The 22,565-nt window shown below is 41.0% G+C and overlaps 1 protein-coding gene across 1 annotated transcript in view; it reads right to left on the bottom strand.

The window, feature by feature from the left end:
* mtmr11 (myotubularin related protein 11) overlaps positions 1-22,565 on the bottom strand; it is a 40,273-nt gene that overhangs the window by 10,001 nt on the left and 7,707 nt on the right. The window contains exons 3-13 of the mRNA XM_084053087.1: positions 14,776-14,912; positions 14,337-14,406; positions 13,554-13,693; positions 12,807-12,891; positions 9,977-10,124; positions 8,722-8,809; positions 7,955-8,043; positions 6,817-6,944; positions 3,966-4,044; positions 3,098-3,168; positions 285-457 (exon numbers count right to left, since the gene is read on the bottom strand). Coding sequence (XP_083909213.1) covers positions 285-457; positions 3,098-3,168; positions 3,966-4,044; positions 6,817-6,944; positions 7,955-8,043; positions 8,722-8,809; positions 9,977-10,124; positions 12,807-12,891; positions 13,554-13,693; positions 14,337-14,406; positions 14,776-14,912 — 1,208 coding nt within the window. The remainder of the gene's footprint in view (positions 1-284; positions 458-3,097; positions 3,169-3,965; positions 4,045-6,816; positions 6,945-7,954; positions 8,044-8,721; positions 8,810-9,976; positions 10,125-12,806; positions 12,892-13,553; positions 13,694-14,336; positions 14,407-14,775; positions 14,913-22,565) is intronic.

The raw sequence follows: 22,565 nt of genomic DNA, 5'->3' as shown, positions 1-22,565 counted from the left end.
TTCCATGTACTTTTGTTCTCATGTCTTACTAAATAAAGTACATCAATCAATCAATCAATCACAATGCATGTCTGTATTGAGTCAACAGAAACACAATCAACTGCATGTAGACAAACAATAATATGCGAGTGCAAACAAAGTAAGCTGGTAAAAAGAAGGATCACATCCTTACATTGAAACCATCAACGTAATAGCTGTGTCCACACACACGCATGCACACACACACGTACGTACGTACGCACGCACACACACACACACACACACACACACACACACACACACACCTCCTCCTTGTCATTGTCACGGTGGTGGTTGAGGCGACTGTAGAAGCGGTGTCCGCCCATCACCCACTCCTTCTGCACCAGGCCCTGGAAGCCCACCTGCGTCCGGCTATGGGGGTCACACATCACCTGGACGAGGCATGACACCACACAGCTAATATCCCGGTCCTCTGATTCTGTAACACAGCAGGAGAGCACAAACTATTTATGTTTCTTGTGCCTCTTTTTCCATTTCTTTACCTAGTAATAATAATAAAATCTTTTTTTAAAACCCTTTTTCATTCTATGAATGTATGCATGTGTATGTATGTACTGTATGTATGCATATGCATATTCATTAGCGATGTATTAACTCATTCAGTGCCTGACTTATTTCTGGCAGTTTGGCTCCGAGTGCCAGAGCCAAAATTCATAGTAAAAAAAAAGTGCTTAGGAGCCGAGATACAGCCTTTTTCAGTAAGAAGTTAAACAAGAAGTGAAAGGAGCAGAACATTTTCAAATCATGATATATCTTGGGTTCTGAACATTTTTTTTTCAAAAATGTATTTATTTATTTTTTGGACGTCTTAGACGTCCAGTGGCACAGGGCTTATGATACAACGGACGTCTTAGACGTCGAGTGGCACTGAATGAGTTAATATGTTGGCTGTATTATCGTATCGGCCGATATTCACCTCGTTGACTGCCATTAGAAAATTGGAGAATAAGTAGACAAAACGATGTAGCCGATGTTTATCATGCATCAATTTGGCGCCAACTATGTTGGTGTGTCGGTTATCTGCAGCCTACCAAGCTGCAGATATGGAACAGTTTTAATCATTTCCTTGGCACAAATACGGGAATGAATAACAATTCGGAGCATCCATATTACTCGTTTATGATTATTTTATCACAACTAAGTTGTGGATCTCGTTTGCGTCCGATTGTATTGTAGTGTTTGTCTAAATCTCTGCTGGAAAATCTCAAAATAATAATAATATTAAACTATAAAGCACATTACATGCTTTACATAAAACTTTAAAATAAAAATAAAATCAGCAACAACATAGAAACATGATAAGTGCAGCGAGAAATTAAATCATTAAGAGTTTTTTGCTTAAGACATGTTTAAATACCATTGCAATAGTAAAGGCAAATAAATCTCTGGATTCATTGGACCCCTGCCCCCTGTATTAAAGATTATTCTTCAATTTGTGTAATTTTGTAAATGTGGATAAGTTTCATGGTCATACGTACTATTGTGTTGCTACTTGCTACTGTGACACATCTGTCAAATTGCAGCCCTTGCACTCTCCATTGGCATAACACAGAGGCAAGAGGGAACTAAGTGTACTGCTGTGATCACATTGCAATGCTAAGCACTGAGAAGTTTCTCTCCAGTTTTTCAAGGCACACTTAAAGGTTGTTTCTAACCTGGATCACTAGATAGCTTTCACAAAGTGATGCATTCAGTTTGTGCTGGATATTCAAACCAAACAATGAAGTTCTGAATGTTCTAGTTGTTTCTGTCTTATAGTCTATACCCCACCCCCCAATTCACAGCCAAGCATCTGGGGAGCAGACCTCTGGCTTTTTCTTCAACAACAGAATGACAACAAGCTAGAGAGAGAGAGAGAGGGGAGAGAGAGGAGAGAGGAGAGAGAGAGAGAGAGAGAGAGAGAGAGAGATAATGCAAGAATGAGAAAGACAGACCAGAGAGATTGAGAGGGAGAGAGACGGAAAGACAGACAGTGAAAGAGTCTGACACTATACTGCAAGCCTGAGAAAGAGAGGGGGAATATGACAGGGACAGACATTCTGTAAACAGACAAAGAGAGACAGGCATACACCACAAAAGGGGGAGAGAGAGAGGGAGAGAGAGAGAGAGAGAGAGAGAGCGAGAGCAAGAGCGAGAGAGAGAGAGAGAGAGAGAAGGACAAAGGGTTTTGGGGCCTGTCCAGAAGTGCCAGTGAGTCATTACTGCAGTGGCTTATTTACTAGTGATCAGGCCAGTGGTGGGCAGTTCTGCGGCTTGGACTGGGGTCTTAAGACTGAGACTGATATATGAGCCTCTCAGCCAAACAGCCATTCTCAGACCCTGCCAACTGCAAGACACTTACAGCTGGAGAAGAGAAAATCAAAGGCCAGTAGCTAGCAATAAACATTGGCTGAGGCAAGCTCATCCCCATGTTTATGCCTGCACGATAGGCAGCCAGACATATGAGTATCAGTGAACAACAGCCTACTGTCTCTGTAGTGCTAGCAGTTGCTTGTACCATGTTCACATTGTCCCACGTAACTTAAAATGAGAACAGTAGATTACAGGAGAATAACACTAAGTCATTATTAAAGAGTGATTAGAACACCAAAAGTTAAACAACGAGACTATCACTAATCAATTATCCAGTTATAAGTACTGCATAGGCCTAGCAATACCTAACGTGGCAACTTGAATACCAGAGTAGACAGCAGTATTCCTTGTTTGCCTGAGAAATGACAAAGGCCTCTTTGAACATCTACCACTTTAAAAGTCTAGACAGCATTTGGCTACTTTCACTTTTGGACTCTGAACTTTGCTTGAAGCGCCTCAAGTCACAACAATTAAGCTGTCCCGTCCGTACGTGACAACTACAACAATACAGGCAGCTGTAACAGTGTCCTTGACGCTGTGCTCTGGGTCAATTAAGTGACTTCATGTAAGGCCCATTGGAGTGTGCTTGTCCCCAGTAGCAGCTCCTTCAAGGGAGAGCATAAACATGCTCTTAATGACAGCGAGGCGCTGTGAATAATGAATGGATTGAATAACAAGAGCTGGGGTCGAGGGTCACGTGACTCACCTTGCAGCACCACGGTCAGGTGACCACCGCGGAGCAGGCAGGCTACCTCAGCTGCTTTCCTCAGGCAGCACCTGGAGACAGAGGCGTGCAGGTGAACAAGTGCTAGCAGATTACGGTGGGCTGAGATTATAATGCATTTTATTAACTGTAATCCTTAACTGCAACACAGTACATAACTAGTAAATACATTAGGGAAAATAATGCATTGTTCATTCTTATTATTTGTCAGATCACTTGGAAAGATGTTTAAAGACGATGTTGAGATGACGGGCAATTTTGCAAACACTGAAAAGATTTCACTTTCATTGTTATGAATGCATACATGACAGATACTACATGTATCAAAGACCATTATCTGTCTCTACGTAGCCACAAAGTAATACTGTACTTAGTAATGGTGGTATGCTGTGCATTTGACTTTTGTAAACACTAGAAGCATTGAGTTAAAGCACAGATTAGCATAAATCAACGGTATCAGAGTCAGTTTATTGGCCAAGTATGTTCACATACAAGGAATTTGACTTATCCAAGCCTGATTTATAATTTGTCGTATGACGGACAAAATAGCAGATCTACAAGCTCAAAACACGTTGCAATATAGATCTGCTATTGTCGGCACGGGTCACCATCGTATTAATCAGGCATATGATATGAAAATGTGACATCATATCACCATGGTACAATCAAGGCATCATAATCATGGCTAGTGGCTTTGGTCAGACAGGGTTTTAACCATGGTCAAATCAATGGTCAAATCTGTAAATGTGGTCAAAAGAGAGACATTTCAAATCTTTGTGATCAATGTAAAGCCGTGGGTATCCAATCCATTATGGATGATGAATTAGATTTGTCTAAACAGGTCTGTTACCTGGTGTAATCTAGCCAATGGGTGCTCTCCAGGGTTGATAGCCATTTGTCGTCGGGCACAGACACAGACGAAGAGATATCTGCAAGCCAAGACAACAGGACAAAAGAGTGAAATAAAGTTTTGGATATCCCACTACAAATCAGTGGAAGATTTGCCTACACAACAGAATTTCACCCAGAATATTTGTCTTGGAAGGGTGGAAAGGCCTCTCTAACTAGACTCTTGATGATTAAATTAAACTATTGATATTCAATTAAGAGATGCAGCGACTGGCATAGAAACTGTCTCCCAAATGTATAGATTATTATGTGAAACTTTTTTTTTGTAGAAGTGCACCCATAAATGAACATTACGGACAAAGATCTGGGTGTACCTCTCGCACACAGAGCAGTGGGAAGCTATAAGAGTCATTCAAACTATCTTTCAAACTTTGCGTCTGGGTAACTCAGTTGGTAGAGCAATCCCAAGTAGCATTAAGTACATACGAGCTGATGGTAGGTGTTCAGTTCACCTCAGCAATCCATCTCCCAGCGGTCAAGTGCATTGAAAAGGGTATTGACATCCTGAGACAGAGACTGTCAGGCTCTGTATGCTACTTTGTTCTCTTGGGTATTTTATTCCCGGCTCACAGCATACACGGCCTGCCACTGTCTATCGGCGATGGTGCTGAACCATTCGCCAATCAATGTAGAGCGACAGCGTGTGATGTCCTTGGTTTGTCAATGGTATCCGTTTTCTTTTATCAAGCTCGTCTTGTGGCTTGCTTGGCTCAATAAGTGACAATTTGTTTATGATAGGATAAAAGCTATTTTACAGCCGTGAATTTTAAAATGATTTAATGAGAAGGGCCCCCCAAAAGTGCTCAGCCCCTTCAGTGTTGAGTTTAGCTCCACCCCTAGGGCCTAGCTACCGATACAATTCCAATCTGTTTTCATTTCCAATCCACTTGTTATGATGACTCAAAGCTTATTTCCCAAAAGTTCACCAATGATGTGAAAGGGTGTTTTCATAATTATACTAACTCAGTGAGACACAAAAGTCAAAACAACGTGAGCAATAACTGAAGAATTTATGTGCTGTGAAAATGGGACACTGAGCGTACACTTTCTTCCCACCAGTATGTGTGTGTGTGTGTGTGTGTGTGTGTGTGTGTGTGTGTGTGTGTGTGCGTGTGTGTGCGTGCAATCGTGCATGTGTGTGTGAGATAATGGTTAGTGACCCTGGTGATTGCTCTGCCCATGTGAAACAACTGTGTTTGTGTGTGTGCATAATGCACACGCATACGTGCACAAAGGGTGTTTGGTGTGCAACGCAGGCATGCATCTCACACTTCCAGGGCCAGCAGTCGGTTATTTGACCATGGGCTTTGTCTACCCTGTTTTTATTCAACCATGGAATGTGCTGTGTGCGCCTACGCAAGAAAAACAGCAACACCCTCTCCCACAGCTTGTTCTGACTTGTCAGTACATGGTCTCAAAATAATAATTATGTTCTTAGAAATAAACAACTAAATCTGAAGTAATAAAAACAAAATGTCCATCAAAGCCTGTTTGTCCTGAGTAAATTAATGGGTTGACTATGAATCCAAAGCCTGTGACTATTACAATCAAACCGTCAGCAATCTACAGTACTCAAGTCATACTGCATTCTGTAGTACCCAGGTGTGACTGTATGCAGTATATCTTGTATACATATAAGTAGGAATGTGAAGTAGGGCAAGGCTGAAAAACAGCATGCATGCACAGCCTACACAGCAAAAATCCTGAGATAAAAATGGACCTGTAAGCGAGTGTAAAGGTAAGGAAAACAACCACTAGCGTGAAGTATAAGCAAAGCATTGATTTATGATCTTGTTGGCTTTCATCCAGGGCCATGATTTGAGGAGGTCTGCTGATGTTGTGATGTCCTGTCATCTGGTTCTGATCTAAGAGCTCGTTTCTCCTCTTCACTCTGTCCCAGTAGCATGGTAATGTAGTCCACATGGGAGCAGATTAGCACCACCACTTTATATCAGCAATAACGTCCTACCTGCCTGCTGGACCCTCAGGGCAAGAGGTTGTATGCAAGATGAGGCTAAACTGTTTTGCCAACAAATCATAATGACTGATTAATGACGTGTGTTAATTAGATCAAGTACGTGCACTGGCACAACGCCTTGTTCCTTTCCAGGTCTGCATAGCCGTTAATGGTGGGCTGAATAAAGCTTTAAAGCAGGAAGTTCTAAACCTCTGGGTCTAAACCCAAATGTTTTGCCTGCATCACAGACCAAAAACATCAATAGAAGGGAAATGTACTGTATTGTTTCAAGGGACATTTCTGGGTCTCTCTTGAATTTGCAGCAAGATTGCTTACCTACAGATTAAAATAAGCCCACTGCCAGGTCTCTACATAATGGTCAGCTCTGATGTATAGCCTTAACCTACAGCGCATGCTCCACCTTCCTGCTTTACATAGTATTAAAACTGAAAAGGGCAGGCGCCTGATCAAAACACAAGATAAACACGCAAATCAGGCGGTGTCCCTGTAGTTTGGTTTGAGTGACACAGTATGCATCATTAATCGCATAAACCTCTCCCAAATTTGCACGCAAGCACTGCTGCTAGTTCTACAGAGAACTCTTTGGACAGCCACATAGGGAGAATTGATAAGTTATGCCTCGATCTGGTAAATTATTGTAATGTTTCTTAGCAGGAGAATTTACCTTCAACGAGCTCAGGCTTAAGAGTCAACATACATTTTGGTAGTATTTTAGAAATGTGAACGATATACACCATGTCAAGTAAATGGGTTTGTGACTTCTTTGTGTGTGCATTAGTGTGCATGACTGTCCGTGTTTGGCATCTTATCGTACCTCCCAGACAGAGCGCACGCAGACGGCTGTGTGCCAGCTGTATGTCAGTGGGTGAAGGCATCTCCTCTCCCAGATCAACCACCACACAAAGAGACGACTGGCCGCCGAATAGGATCAACTCAAGGTTCCTATAAGACGCGCGCACACACACACACACACACACACACACACACACACACACACACACACACACACACACACACACACACACACACACACCAGAAGAAGATGGTGAACCATGCACCATGAGTGTGTATTGATGCTTATTCATGTCTAACTTCCAGCATGCCATGTTTGTTATCTATAAAACCTTACCCCTTTTTTTTTATTTATTTTTTTGAACCGTTTAGTCGTTCTTACAATTTAGTCATTGCCAATTCCCCCCATGTTTGTATAAAGTAGTCCAACCCCTACTGTTGGTCTGGGGAGGGTGTAGACAACCACGTGTCTCTTCCGACACACATGGAGTCACCAGACCCTGCTTTTGACCCGACAGTGAGGTGTTCTACAGTGAGGTGTTCCACAGTGACGGCGTAATGCGTGCAGAGGAACACACTTCCTTCCCAGGTCCACTCCCTGCTGACCAACCTGTAGGATTCTGTCAATTGTGTTCGTTGGAGTGACAAGCCGAAGGCACCACAGAAGACTCAAAACTCAGTCTACACGGTGGTGGGCAGATCACTTTCTTTTTTAAATGACTGCCACAGGCTATCACACGGCTTGTATCGTAGACATCTATTTTGAATGCATGAGAGTTTGCTTCTTAGCCTTAGGCTTTCTGCCATTAAAGTGCAACATCAGACACATATTTTCACAACCTCCCTGGAATGAGGGGTGGTGAGACTGAGGCTTTCCCCTAGTGATAGTTATAGCCCACAGCTAAAACTACAGAGTGGGTGGTGGATGTGGTGGGGATGGGGACATGAGGAGACTGTGATACTGAGGATAAAGTTGTATTTAATGCTCTACTCGCACAGACACACACGCGCGCACACACAACGCACGCACACACGCGCGCGCTCACACACACACACGCGCGCGCTCACACACACACACACACACACACACACACACACACACACACACACACACACACACACACACACACACACACACACACACACACACACACACACACCTGATGTCATCCTTCTCATGGTAAATGTTGTTCTGGAAGCTTGCCATTCGTAGCAAATCACTGCCCCTAGGGTGGCGCCAACACCAGCGCTAAAAACACACAAAATATCCACGTCTCAGCCTGCACCATTGCAACAGCACCCTTTTTTAATAGCAGGATCCTACAGCTTAAGAGTCCACAAAATAGTAGTTTACTGTGCTCAGTGTGTGATTTATGACATTTGAACGAAAATGAGCAGGTTGCATGTAACCTCTCCGAAATGACGGCAGTGCAGAGGTTACAAAGTGTACAGTAAATACACTGAAAGAGGAACACTACTCATTTTAAGAATTCCTACGCATCATTTTTTATTATCTAGGGTTGCCAAATCACTATGTTTTAACGTGAACAGATCTTTTCCAAAGCCATAGAGCTAAGACACAAACATGTGATGTCATGCGAAGTCCAGGTCTACTCTGTACAACTGAATTTGTGGATTGTTTATGTACCCAGTTGAACTTTAATCCAGTCTGCATCCCCAAAATGTCCCAAGGTGCTCCCACAGTTACTTTTACCATCTTTCTCCAATCAACCTCTGTTGAACCTAATGTAACCTGATCACATTGCAAGTCTTAGATCTCTGGTTTCTGCCTATGGGAGATGGTCTGTGTTCACAATAATGACTGGAATGTTGAGACCATATGAATGATACAGCAACTTTTAAACTGCAGGGTGCTGCCCTTCCCTTAAGTGTACTCAAAATGTCTCTCTATGATGAGTGTGCTTACCGGGATGCGTCCTTCATTGAAGTGGGCAAAAGTCTTCTTCAGCTCCGTGTCTAGAACCTTCTGTGGGACTACATTGAACCTGGGAAGACTGACAGGAGATAAACAAATGATGCTCAGGGTTTAAGCAATTCCTGCTTTATTAGATAGCACACTGGAGTGACAGAATGGGGAAGATAACAAGCTATATGCAAAGAGTTGGAATCATACCTGTGATGTCTCAAGAACATGTCATTAACCGGTTGAACTGACATGTCAATGTTTTTAACGCAAACATGAATGTACTTCAGGATACATGTGTATGTGTATTGCACTTTATATTTTTCACTAGTGCATCTATTGAGCCAATTCCCTGCATATGTTACAGTAGCTATTTCATATTTATGTAATGCAAGCCATCTCAAAATTATTTTGACAGATAAAGCTTGGCAATTGAGGATACTTTATCTTGTCGACTCGCACCACCTTTCAGTGTCACTTGACACCATTTCCTTAGTCGAATACAAGCCATTCATATTCAACTGAAGTTGTCTAGTTGAGGGTGGGAACGCTGTAAGCAAACCTACTTTGTTATGACGCTAGTCCTCAAGTACTCAACAACAAAACTATTAACTTTGTTTACTGCTCTATCCCTAACTTTATGGGGTCATCGTGATCTGGGTGATTTGTTAAGTAGTACTGCCATAGTGGGCCGCAAATGTTATTTTTAACTACAGTTGCATATCGAATAGTGACATCTATTCCCTGCCAGGTGAGGCAACACCTTTTTCCAGAGCTTTTGAGGGCGTTCTCTCAGGGTACATCAGGAGGTTTTATGGCCGATTTTCACATGTCCTCCTCACAATAGAGCGATAGGATTCAGGTTAAAACTACCAATGCTGGGGTTGTCACTGGGAACATTTTGAACTGATAATGTATATATTCAACATTGGAGGTAAACATTTCCACCCAAATAGCATTTTTAATGCACTTTCAATGTCTGTAAAGGGTCTAATCCAGTGGTTCCAAACCTTTTCTGAATCAGGGCCCACTTGAAAATCTAGAAAGCATTCACGACCCAGCCATCTGAAATGGGTCATGTGCATTTTCAGACCAGCTTTACTTTCCCCCTTCATATTAATGTTATATTATAATCAATCTTAAGTGTTTTGCCTAATTATTTGGGGCCCCACTTGCAAAACCCCTAACGGCACACAGGTTGGGAATCACTGGTCTAGTCATCCACATTTAGAGGGATCTCGGTGGAATGGGACTGTACCTGGTGGACATCTCAAAGCGATCGTTGACCGAGCTGACCCTCCAGCCAGTGGCCCGGCAGCGCTCCAGCTCCTGTTCCCAGTCTGCAGAGGACTCGAACCAGTTCATGTGGGCGTCACGACGACGGTTGCTTAGGAACTGCTTCATCTCTGGAGGTGGAGAGAGTGGGACATGGATATTCAGAGGAGATGTACGTGAGTGCTGTTTAGATACGAGAGAAGAGCTGAAGAAAATGATTGCTATAGCGAATATATTGTAGTGCACAAGAAGGTAAGGGGGCTAAACAATAAATTATACTGTAGTTACTTTCTTTATGATGTGAACTAGTACCTTGGGAGGCTGAAGTCTTGAATAAGGACCACAAATTTTGGCATCCATTTGCCTGCGGCTCCATTATATGGAATGGCCATATACTTCTTGCTCTACACTGGTAGTAGTTACCAGTACCATATGAGGTACTTCATAACATCAATCAATTTGATGTGACAACAGATTTGTCCAATTAAGGCTATGGGAAGCGGGAACACCGGCATCATCGTCTATAGACCATTTTCCCGTTAATCTTAATTTTTAAATTTTGCATTGGTTTATACTTTTTCCAAAGTCATTCAAAAGTTACAGAACTCAATTTTGGCTAAACATCACTGCATGGGTAATAAATCAAGGACGTTTGAATTTAGTTTGTCAATTAATCCTTTTTCCAGGGACTACTTACGGATAGACTTTTCAAATAAATCTTTAAAATGCATTAAGGGTCAATAATACGTCAGAACATAACTGCGCAATGACATTTAAAGGTGGTGTAAGTAATATTGTTTGGCTAAAACAAAAACCTTTTAGTAAAACAAATAAATAAGAAAAAGGTTGAAGCTCAATATTCTGATAATAGCAATGATTAAAGAGCTAGAGAGACCCCTATTACAGAACAAACACTCTATAGAGTGTTTGCTGAAGTCTTGAACAAGGACCACTATTAGACATTTTGGCATCCATTTGCCTGTGGCTAATATATGGAGTGGCCATACATAGTGACCACTCTATAGAGTGTTTGTTCAGTAACAGGGGTCTCCCCGTCTCTCCAGCCCTTTAATGAATCATCTAATCAGGAGAGTGTACCCATTTATCAGTGTGATCACATCCAATTTCACATGTTTATCATGTATGAGATCTCTCACCTGATTGAATACAATTGGTATCTCTGAAAATACATTTTATGTTTACAAAAGAGCTGGAGAAAGAGGCAAGGGAGACCCCCGTTACTGAACAAGCATGCTATAGCACTGATTACTATTAACATATAGAGCTATTTTAACACTTATTAAAAAACATTATAATAAAAAGATCACTTAACCAGGTGAACCCCAGAATCCATATTCTGTGGGAAACATTAGGCAAAAATAGCAGATCTACAAGCTCACAATGCGTCACAATGCGTCACATTGCGACGCGTTGTTAGCTTGTAGATTGCCTATTTTTGAATAGCCAAAGCATTAAATAATGGTTAAAGTGGTTAAAAGTTTATATGACACAGATTCTTTCCTGGCTTTAAAGGGTTAAAGAATGAGATCTTGACAAAGTGGTTGAAGATCAAAATGTTACACTCAAACTGTCACTCAGGTGGTTGAATTGAGTACCCTGTACTGACCACACACTGGCCAAACTTGACCCTTGGGCAGAGTTGAGCTGGGGGTCATCTGGTGACATGCTTCAGAGAGGCCTTTACATTATTCATCTGACAGCCAGCAGCCATCTATAACCTGGCCAGCTTAGTGTAGCCTTAACATAGCATAATGTATTGTAGTACATCCGTCCAGGCTCATGTTTCTCTGCATCCGCAGTGGCAACCACAATGGCTAGTACAAAAATCCAGTAAGTCTCGTATTTAAAACTAATGATAAAAGCTGGCTTCTTTGTCGATGGAAATTTTAGACTATATTTCATTGCAAAATGAGATATTCACCACTATAAACAAGTCACCTACAACTATACAATAATTGTTCAAATCAAAACTAATCATTGGACTCTATGCTTGTCTTTGGTTGGCAAAATGTTAACAAAACTGAGCTGTTAATATATTGAGACACACTGAATGATGATAGATGAATTTAAATATTTTTCTCTCCCAAAAACGACGTATTCAATTGTTGTCAAGATAAATTAATGCAGCCTGGGTTTCATACCCGTACAAAAATAAATAGAGTTCCTCGCATCTGGCAGTGGTTTCAGCCTCGGGGGGTTTCTTTGTTCTTTCATCATGACAGAGAACATTTCTCATTTTGTCAGCCACAGCGGATCTGAGCTACGTATACATCTCATCATGGTCTGCCTTAGAAACCAAAATACTTCCCGTTTAATATCCTCTATCTGCATTAAGGTTTTAAAATATGCTGACGATAAGAATTGAGAGAGAACCCCAGACAAAAATAGACAGAGGGATGGGGTAAAGAAATTATGAATATCTTACAAAGCAAGCAAGCATGCACTTTCACTAAAGTGCAAACAAAAGGTTGTCGTGGTGACACTGGACTGGCACCTTTCATAAAGAGAACAGCTTCATTGTGCTTTACAGTACAGATAAATATAATATAAATCAATACACAAATGAAAAACCTTGACAGATGTTTGCATAGTATTTGAGTAAATGTCTGTGATAACCATGGTACAAGACTATAGACACTGTACTATTAACATTAGGCTTTGCTTTATGTGGATGTGATTGAAGGTTTTTTCATGACCCCCAATATATTATGCCCATGAATATAAATTCACTATCAACCAAAGGGTGAATATAAATGAGAATATGGGGGAGGTGCATACATTCAGCTACTCACCCACACTCCCAAGGGCAGCATTCTGGAAGGATAGGACAGTCCCTACTTTGAGAGGCTGATACGTCTTCGCAATGGTGTAGGTTATCTAAAGCAGGATGTCAGAATCAATATGACAAATGTCATTGGTGCTCAACTCTGAGGCTCATTAGCATCAGATTAACAGCCCACAGCACAGACAGGACTTTTTGCCATGCCATGAGATGGTCGTTGTATGATTGCAAATGGAGCATGAGATCTACACCTAAACCCTTAACTGGAATGTACTGTATGTGTACATACACAAATAGATACAGTAGAGTTGATTTGAAAAGCAATAAACATAGGTTAGTACAATTCAAGGATAAGACAAATTGTGGTCCTTATATATATATATATATATATATATATATATATATATATATATATATATATATATATATATATATATATATATATATATATATATATATATACAAATTACGGGTTTGATTCCAAATGGAAATATCCACCGGTTGAGAAATGTGCCATTTACTTACAAAATACACAATGGCAAAACCAACCATTAAATATTACTGAAGCTTTTAGCTATTCGGTATCTGTGGCATTTTAGTGCATGAAGGCATGCGTGTGGTTTGTTTTTTTAGATATTGAGCGATGAACATCAAGTTACATATTCGTTGTCCCAAAATGGATACATTAGCCTCTTGTAATGAATCCACTCAATTGACACGCACACACACACACACACACACACACACACACACACACCTCTACAGCCTGTGTGTCGGGGGTGAGGCGGTCGAAGAGGAAGCAGATGACTCGGAGGTCTCTGCAGTAAAGCACCAGCTCTTCCGGGGTGAACTTCAGTGAGGAGTTAGGAGTCACCAACTTGGTCCGCGATGGGCCCACTGCAACAAAGAGGAGAACACAGGATCTGATACACAGTTGCTGGGAAGAGATTAAATATAGGAGCCCCAAGGGTGTGCTCATCTTTTTGTTTATGTTTTACCCTTCTGGATCTACACCTTCGCACTGTTAAGGTATCCGCTGATGTGGAAAACCCTGGCAATGCTAAAAATCACTTCATGTAAAACAAAAAAATTATATACTACTACTATACTAATGCTATTATAAAATCATAGAAAGAGTGCAGTCCTGCACACTGTCTTCACTTACAAACAAATGTTTGTAGGTGAAGATCGAGATTTTCATTAAGCATGTCTAACAAAAACATGACAACGGGTAAAATAGCAACCTTGCATGTGTATTTTGAATGTATTTGTTTTACACATATTCATCAATATTGATGAATGAGTTAGCTTGCTGCCAACAGCAGCTATGTCACTGGAGGCAAATGGCTGCTGATGGCCAATGTCACCCAAATGCTCAGCTGTGTCCAATGTTCCCCCTCATCAAATAAAAAAGGTCAGAGGTAGATATTGGCCAATGAGTCTGTGGTCACAGAATGTGATGATAGAATGAATTTAATTTCTCCAAATGGCTCCATCAGTGGTTTGCAGACTGAGGGCACACAGAAGTGAAACTACTTACCAGCCACAACCTTCTCTATGGAAGCCAAAGCAACATCATGGTCTCCTAACAGCACTGGGTCTGCATTGTCCTGCAGAACGATATTTGAAAGAATCTACTGTTATATGACAGTTCTAAAATGTTCAACGGTATCACTGGTTCAAAATGTCAGATTGCAAATCAATCTTTGTCTTTGTTTTAAATCTTTGAAATACCAGAAAAGTGGCACGTACTGAAATAGGAAACCGTGGATTGCATCACATAAGTTGTCAAACACAGAAACATTTTCTAAAGTGACTTTCAAATATGCTTGTGCTGTAATGTACAAAGTGTTCTAGAACGGTAATGTCCTACTTGATAAGTCCTAGCTGGCACAAATTCAGGTTAAAACAAACCAAGAAAAGTGTCTTTAAATTCCAGTATGTCATGTCAATGCCACTTCAAGTTGAGAAGGGCTTACATCAGGTTTGGGACTATCCTGAGGCACAAAGGCCACCCTGAAGTGGGTACAGAACAGGGTGCCGGACACCCACTCTCCTCCCTCCCTGGCAGTTAGCTTCTTCCTCACCAGCACGGCCCTCTGAAGTACGCACTCGCCTAGAAGGAACACAAATAGCCACATTAGAGATGCAGTGCAGAGGCCAGAGGCTATTGCAGGATATGGAATATACTGCAGCTCTGTGATAAGTGAGTGGGGGAAATGGTGTTTGTACATGTATCTCTAAGACGGTTGCCCACTCTAAACTGTGCGTAACCGTTCATGTAAAGCAGCCTCAGCATGTGCTTGATTAGCTCAAGTGGATCTGGGTGCATGTGTGATTTACATATTACTATGGATTATGATGGGAGAGAATTCTGCGATAAGGCCACAGTTTCTCTACATTTCTAACCGCACAAGACCAAGAACATAGTCCTGTTTGGAAACAATGGGAGCTAGAGACATTCACACCTGGAACCTGCCTGGTACTACCACAGACTTGTGCTGTTAAACACCGATCTGCTCCACTAGAGCATTTGTGGCTCACTGCCTTGGTCAGATAAATAAATAGTAGAGAGAATGTTACTAAATCTTCCCAGGTAGCCCCCGACTCCCAAGGTGACTCACAACATTGATTTTGACTAAACTGGTTTGTAAACTGGCTAAACAAATAAAAACTTTTTTTTTATTATGGCTATCCTCTATTAGTATGATTTGATGTGCAAGGATAATGAATTCTTAATAATCCTTGTCGAAGATAATCCAGAATCTTGAATTTCAGGACATTGCACCAAAAAAAAACTATTCATTCACCCAATGACACACAAACGGAGACGGGCATTAGGCAATAACATTCTCGAAAGCAAAAAAAAGGCACCAATACACACACACGTGCATACAGTACAAACATGTGAATATGTACACACACTAACATCAGTGAGACAGCATATTTGTACACCTCTCCTATGGGACTGCAAAACCTTTGCCAGGCTAGGCGACAGTTGCCATGGTGACTAGGACAGAGCACAGGGAGAGAAAACTGGCTTTTTCCCCCCTTCCTGACAAGAGCAGTACTTGGCCAGACAAATGATGAGGTAAAATGTTGTCATATTCACTTATTACACCATGAAAAAGGAAAGGCTCATGGGGCCGCCGCTTCCTTGAAATTTAAATAACATTTCAAGGAACAAACAAATTCCTTCACAGCAATTGTTTAGGGACCAGAAATCCAAGAGAAAATTACTGAATGTTTTGGGTGTAGCAAAGCACCAAATAGGAAACGGTTGTTTTACACATGAAATGCTTGTGTATCTAGGGGCAGAGAGAGGAAGAATGGCTGTAATTTGGTTGTACAAGATGAGTGAGAACGTTTTCAGTTAAAGACCAAAACAGATTAGACTGCATATGTTTGATGGGTGATTATGCACACCTAAGAATTAAAATACCCAAACAAAGTGAGAAAACCCTAGTCTTATGTAGTTATAATCACACATAGCTAAAGAGCCTTAAGATGCTTAATGCTGAACACAAGTGAACCCTTTGGCGTTAATTTGTTCCTCCGAGGACAATAGGCCTCAGCAGGATTTGCGCGTTTCGTTTTTATGCCTCCCCAGGGTGCAGCGGAGACGAGAACATTCCTCAGGCGTGCTGCAACCGAGTCAAGGGCTGAATTCGTCGAATGGGACAGGGAAGGAGATGGAGGATGGAGTGTTCTTGGCCTCTGTTTGTTGGCAGATGTCTACACTGTAAAATCCTGGGTGTTAATTTAACTCAGAGTGCACAAATGAACACTATGGATTTTACTGTGTAGCGAGTTTATGCTAGCAGGTAGTTTTAACACAGCATGAGAGCCTGTGAGATAGACAATTGAAGGTGTTTACAAGATGGGCCTCCTTAAAATTGTGTAAACTGTTTTATGTTCTTCTTGAAGACCCTGAGGTATAGCCGCCCACCCACAATCTCCACTCTTCACCCTAGAACACAGCAAAATCCTCAGTGTTAATTTAACTCTCAGAGTGTTTAAATGGTCCTGAACATCCATTTTCACACTCTCAAAAGTTAAGTTAACTAAGGATTTGCTGTGCACAGTAGGGCAGACCCCAACTAACTTAAGTCACCTCAATATTTGATTGAGCTGGTGAGTTTCTGTTAAATTGTAAATTCTGTAAAAAGAAATCTGTGATTATCTATAACCTCACAACACTTCGCCTCGCAATACAACGCGTTGTGAGCTTGTAAGTAAGTAGCCTTGTGAACCAATGATTCCCGAGCCATGTGGCCCATAGGTCAGGAGCCTATCTCCTCTTTCTGTAGCGTGAGGCAGCCTGATGTACAAGTACACCCCCCGACATGACGCTAGTATGTCTCACGTTGTGAGCTTGTACATCGGCACAAAAGACACCACCTTACGATGAAATGTGAATCAGGCTTTAGCATTCTTATGTATGTTTTACAATCAAGTGTGACACAATGCTGTGCCAAACACTAAGACCTAACAAAATGTCTATGCATTACTTTGTGAACAAAGTCATTCAGATCATGATTCGTTTTTGTTGTTGTGGTCAATGATTTCTAGAAGGGAGGGGACAACCTGCTGCTGAGAGTGATGTGTTCCACATGCTTCTTCATACTGTAGGCTACTCTCGCTTTTATTTGTTTTCATTCACATTTGTTTCTCGTTTTCATCTTGGATGCGTGCAGAGCTGAAGGTTACTGCCCTCCTCAACCAAGAAAGGGGCCACTTGTCAAATTGTGGACCACACACACACACAGCAATGTTCGCCTTAAGTTATTTAATCCTATACATCATTTTTTTCCAATACAAGATTATTTTTTTTACTCTTCAAGAGGTTGCATCACAGGTTTACAGGTGTAAAGAAGTGGGTGGTATTACTTTTCAAGTTCCCATCATTTGTAGATTTTAGAAAATGAAGACGAATAGAAACAAAGAACAAGGAAAACAAGTATATACATAAACAAGTAGGTCAGATATTAGATATTAGATATTTGATATTTCTCCACACCTTATATGAGAGTAAGAGTATATGCATACTGCATAGCTATACACAGTATGTCATGATTCAAATTCATTATTATCATCAATATATAGGGTGCATGCATGGTTATAAGAAATGGTAATGGTACGAGGCAGTTAAAATAGCAGCATACTGTATATAGTAACATATATACATAGTACATACAGTAAGGTGCAGCAATAGAACAGTAATACATATGGGACATAGACTTTGTGCATTTATTTGTTTATTTCCTTGTTTAATTAATCATCTGTTTTTTACGTCTGGAGACTCCTGTCCAGGACATGCTTCAGACGCACCTCCTCAGGAGACTTGGCTCAGATCTGAACCCATTTCATTTGGCATTAAGAACCTGTTACGACCGCATGCCCTGGCTGATGTTGACCCCAGGCAGGGTTTGAACTCACGACCATCCGCACGAAAGGCGTGTGCTCCAACCGCTACACCTTGTTTATTTATTTATTTTAATTCCAAGTCATAGAAAGTACAGTAAGTAAAGAAATTTCACATCTACAGTCACCACAGAACCGCCCAGTGAGGTTTTAGTCTATGCTGTGATTTGATTTTCATTTAACTTAGTATAATTAAGTGTGCTTTTAATGACATCATTGGGAGGACCAATTAAAACTCTCATAAAAGGCATGAGTTATTGCGAGATGGTTTATAGTTCTGGGATATGAAAGTTTATGTGCAGAATAAATCAAATGCGTTTCTTAAGGACCTACCCATTTCAAACAATTGGGTTTAGAATAACTTCGGAAAGTGCATTCCACATTACTTTTTATTATGCATTGGAATGCCCTGCCTATATGGAAAATATATCAAAACTAAATCAATCAGGTCTCAACCACTTAAGCCTGATGTTATACTTTCAACATTTTTCAAAAATAGTGAAAATAGCCCATCTACAAGCTCACAATGTGACAGGTTATGAGCTTGTAGATCTGCATTCTCACATTTTTTTTATTTTTTATTCTTTTTTAATGTTCAGCCATAATGAATAATTACATAAAAAAGATACATAATTTTCCACCGCAGTCTGAAAACTCAGGTCTTCATACCTGAGTATGGGCATTCCTCTCTCCTTAGATTACTATGCAGATATATTATGTGCAGATATAAGTTGGTTACTCACATGTTTTTTTGTTATTTAGATTAGTTTTTCTTGACCACAAATGTTAACAATATTATAGATAGATAGCATGCTGTGTAGACAGATGCAAGGCCTGATGTTTACCTGGCATGCTAGTTTCTTTGAGGCACTACATCGTTCTATTTGCACTCTACTAAATGTGACAATTGCCTTGTCGTTTGCTGACGGGTTAATGCTTACTCTGCTTACGCTGTAGACAGGCCAAGGAGCACTTAGCTGAGAGAGAAATGAAACAGGGACTCCCACTACATATTGTAGATTAAACCTTTTCATAGATTCCATAGATAGCTTCATAGACTGACTTGACAGCACTATCATCATCAGTGTAGGGTCAATTAATGTTTTGCGTTTATTTGTTGACACATTATATATTAATAATGTTTGATTCATGTAAGTAACATTAATCCATGAATGAATTTTCAGACATTTAACCTCTTAAACCCTAAATGATTAGTAAACTTGACCTTTGGCAGTGTGTAGATGTGAGCTTGTAGATCTGCTATTTTTCGGCTAATGTTCCCCTCAGAATACGGATGCGAGGGTTCAAGTGTTTAGCTAATGTAAAAAAAGATTTTGCGCCCCCCCTGTAGTAGCACTGAGGGGGGTCCATAGTCTAACTATGAATAGGCTCTATGCACAGCAGCCATATTGGAAAGGAATTGGGCCTTTTCCTTACTTCTTCACAGGTTTACCAATTATACTAACTAGTCCATGTGAGCACTCAGGCGAAAGTAGGGTTTCATGGGTCAGGATTGTCTGTCCCTCTTCCATCCATCTCTTCACTTTCAGTCCTTGCCCATAAAAGGGGACAAGGGCTGACAGATACAGAGATCTGCATACGGCCATGTCAGTCGGATCGGCGGTGCAACGTAGGTGTGAGGGCTGCGTAGCGGCCCGAACCTCTAGTTAGTATAATTGGTAAGACCTGTGAAATGGCTGCTGTGCATAGAGCCTATTGTAATACAATGCTGCTTTCAAATGAAAAATCTAAATAACTTTTTGACATTCTCTTCTCATGTTTGTCACTGAACACAGTGAGCAGGTCCTACAGTTTGAGACTGACCACGCACAGTAACATAAGAACATGGAGAGATGGGAAGGCCATGTTCCTCTGAGGAGGGTCTTGATCAAATGCCATTGTATGTGGATGGACAATATAGCCCCCAACGCGCCATTCAAAAGGCACAATGATCTACCTATGGCTGTTTGCACTGATCCTGATCCATTGGCCCCCCACAGCTCAGCTCGGTTTCTGCTGCCCTGTGTCCTGGTGTCACCTGAGAACAACGCTGTGCACAGTGAGCTCTGGCCATACATCGGGATGATGAAGAACATTTTTTGCCTAATAATGCATTATCGGAAGATAATGTTGTGTGCCGGAAATAGCAGATCTATAAGCTCAAAACGCATGTAGATCAGCTTTTCAACATCTGACACTGTTATACGACATAGTATAAATCGGTGCTTTAGTGTTTGATTAGCATTATGTAGTATTGAAAATGAACACAAATGGGATTTGTCTTTAAGTCATTTCTGGGGTGTTGTAGCTTTGTGGGTGCCAAGTATGTAGATGATTGTGCACAGTGTGTGTGTGTGTGTGTGTGTGTGTGTGTGTGTGTGTGTGTGTGTGTGTGTGTGTGTGTGTGTGTGTGTGTGTGTGTGTGTGTGTGTGTGTGTGTGTGTGTGTGTGTGTGTGTGTGTGTGTGTGTGTGTGTGTGTGTGTGTGTGTGTGTGTGTGTGTGTGTGTGTGTGTGTGTGTGTGAGTGGGAGAGAGAAAACGAGGGAGCGAGAGTGCAGCACTGTAATGTGAAACCTCTCCAAGCTAGATATTTCTCCACACCTGGTTTAGGTGCATTGCAGGAGAAACCTTTCCCTCATTCTGGTGGGAGAGCAGGACAATATTAAATATGATACTGTGATATCATACCTTAATATTGGAATAGAGATGTCAATCACAACAACTGCATATTAATCTCTCACCCAACTCCGACACAATATATTTTATTCAGGGATTGGTAAAGGTTGTTCAAAATTAGGGTTCAAGGGTTTAGGGCTGAAGAGTGATTGTTTCATAGTGTGGCATTTCTCTCTTCCTCTATCCCTCCCTGCTCTGCACTCCTTTATCTAGTCTGCACATCATGAACAGGAATTGTGTGAATATATACATGATGTTAATTTAATTACACAGCATGTTGTTCTGAATCAAATTCAATTATTTGCTTAATATATCAAAATATTGCCAAAAATGAAATATAGAAATGAATAACACCCATTGTGCAAGTATTCAGTAGGGCTACATAATATGGACAAAAAAGATCATCTTGTTTGTGAATATTGAAATAATTGTATCAATCAAAATATTTATTTTGCACATATAACTTTTCTACTCAAAATGTTTGCAAACACCATTGCTGTTTCTTTCTTTTTTTAAATGTATGGAATATTAGCATATTCAACAAAAAAATATTGAGGAACTGGATGCATATTGAGCAGCCCTAACTTCAACAACTGTGAATAATTCTACCACAGTAGTACCAACCTCGCCTTATGATTTGCTGAGAGACATTCTAATGAACAGAAATATACATACCCCAAATGGGCTGAATCAATAGTTAATCCCACTTACAAGTGAGGACCTGGATGTGCAATAAGCTCTTCATGGGACTTAACTTAACTTTCATAACAAGCTTGTGTCATCATTGTCTTGACAGCCAATGATAAACATTGAATAATTGCAATAATACACCTGAGGTCATGCTAGTAGCCTACTTGACACCATTGGGCTGATCTATGGCATTCGGCTTTTTTGCCTCGTACTGTACCTACAACCTCAGAACCCCAGTGCCCGTATCTCACAGTATACTGTAGCACTCCCTCTCTTGTATTATTGCTTAAGTGCAATTGTAGTGAATATACGCTAATGGTAAGGAAGCCAGAGGGCTAACAGAGAGGAAAGACAGTCTGCATTTCACAGTGAACTGTTAACAGTTAAGAATAGGAGCACTGTGTGACTTGTGTAAGCCTGAGAGACCATGGAAAGTATTTGACCAAAACAGATTTCAGGCAAACTAATTTGTCTGGGAAAGTTAATAACATGAGGAATGGATGCCCGCTTACAAAGTATATGTGTGCTGAAAGTATAAGGTATGTGGATGTACTTTAATTTCCCCTCTATACCATACATACGCCCTTCCCTAAAATATCCTTAAATATCCACATCCAATCTCACACCCCGGCTCTCTGATGGATGGTGCTACTGTGAAAAAGTGCTGATATGAGAGGTTAAAGATTAAGCTCGTCTAGGGGTCAGGGCCCTCTGGTATGCCAACATTCCTGTGTAAAGTTGCTGCAGAAGTGTTTTGCTGACCACTACGTAATAGTCAAAGGTCTAGCGAGCCTACCCTGCAGAAGCAGCCGAACTAGGAGGCTGGATGTTCTAATGGTGTGCTCCTGTAGGCTGCAAACTAGCAATCAGTCCAACTAGGTTACCCTGTGGGAGAAATGTCTGACCAAACTCTAGTACAGTACGTGGTTAGAAAGGGATCTTGTATTATTACAGGGGTTGTCCACATTTGCTGAGGCTA

The sequence above is a fragment of the Gymnoscopelus microlampas genome (genome assembly GCF_963454915.1).
Source record: "Gymnoscopelus microlampas genome assembly, chromosome: 3".
Classification (NCBI taxonomy): Eukaryota; Metazoa; Chordata; class Actinopteri; order Myctophiformes; family Myctophidae; genus Gymnoscopelus; species Gymnoscopelus microlampas.
Note: the sequence above shows the minus strand (reverse complement) of the source record. Positions and strands in the feature narration are given on the sequence as shown.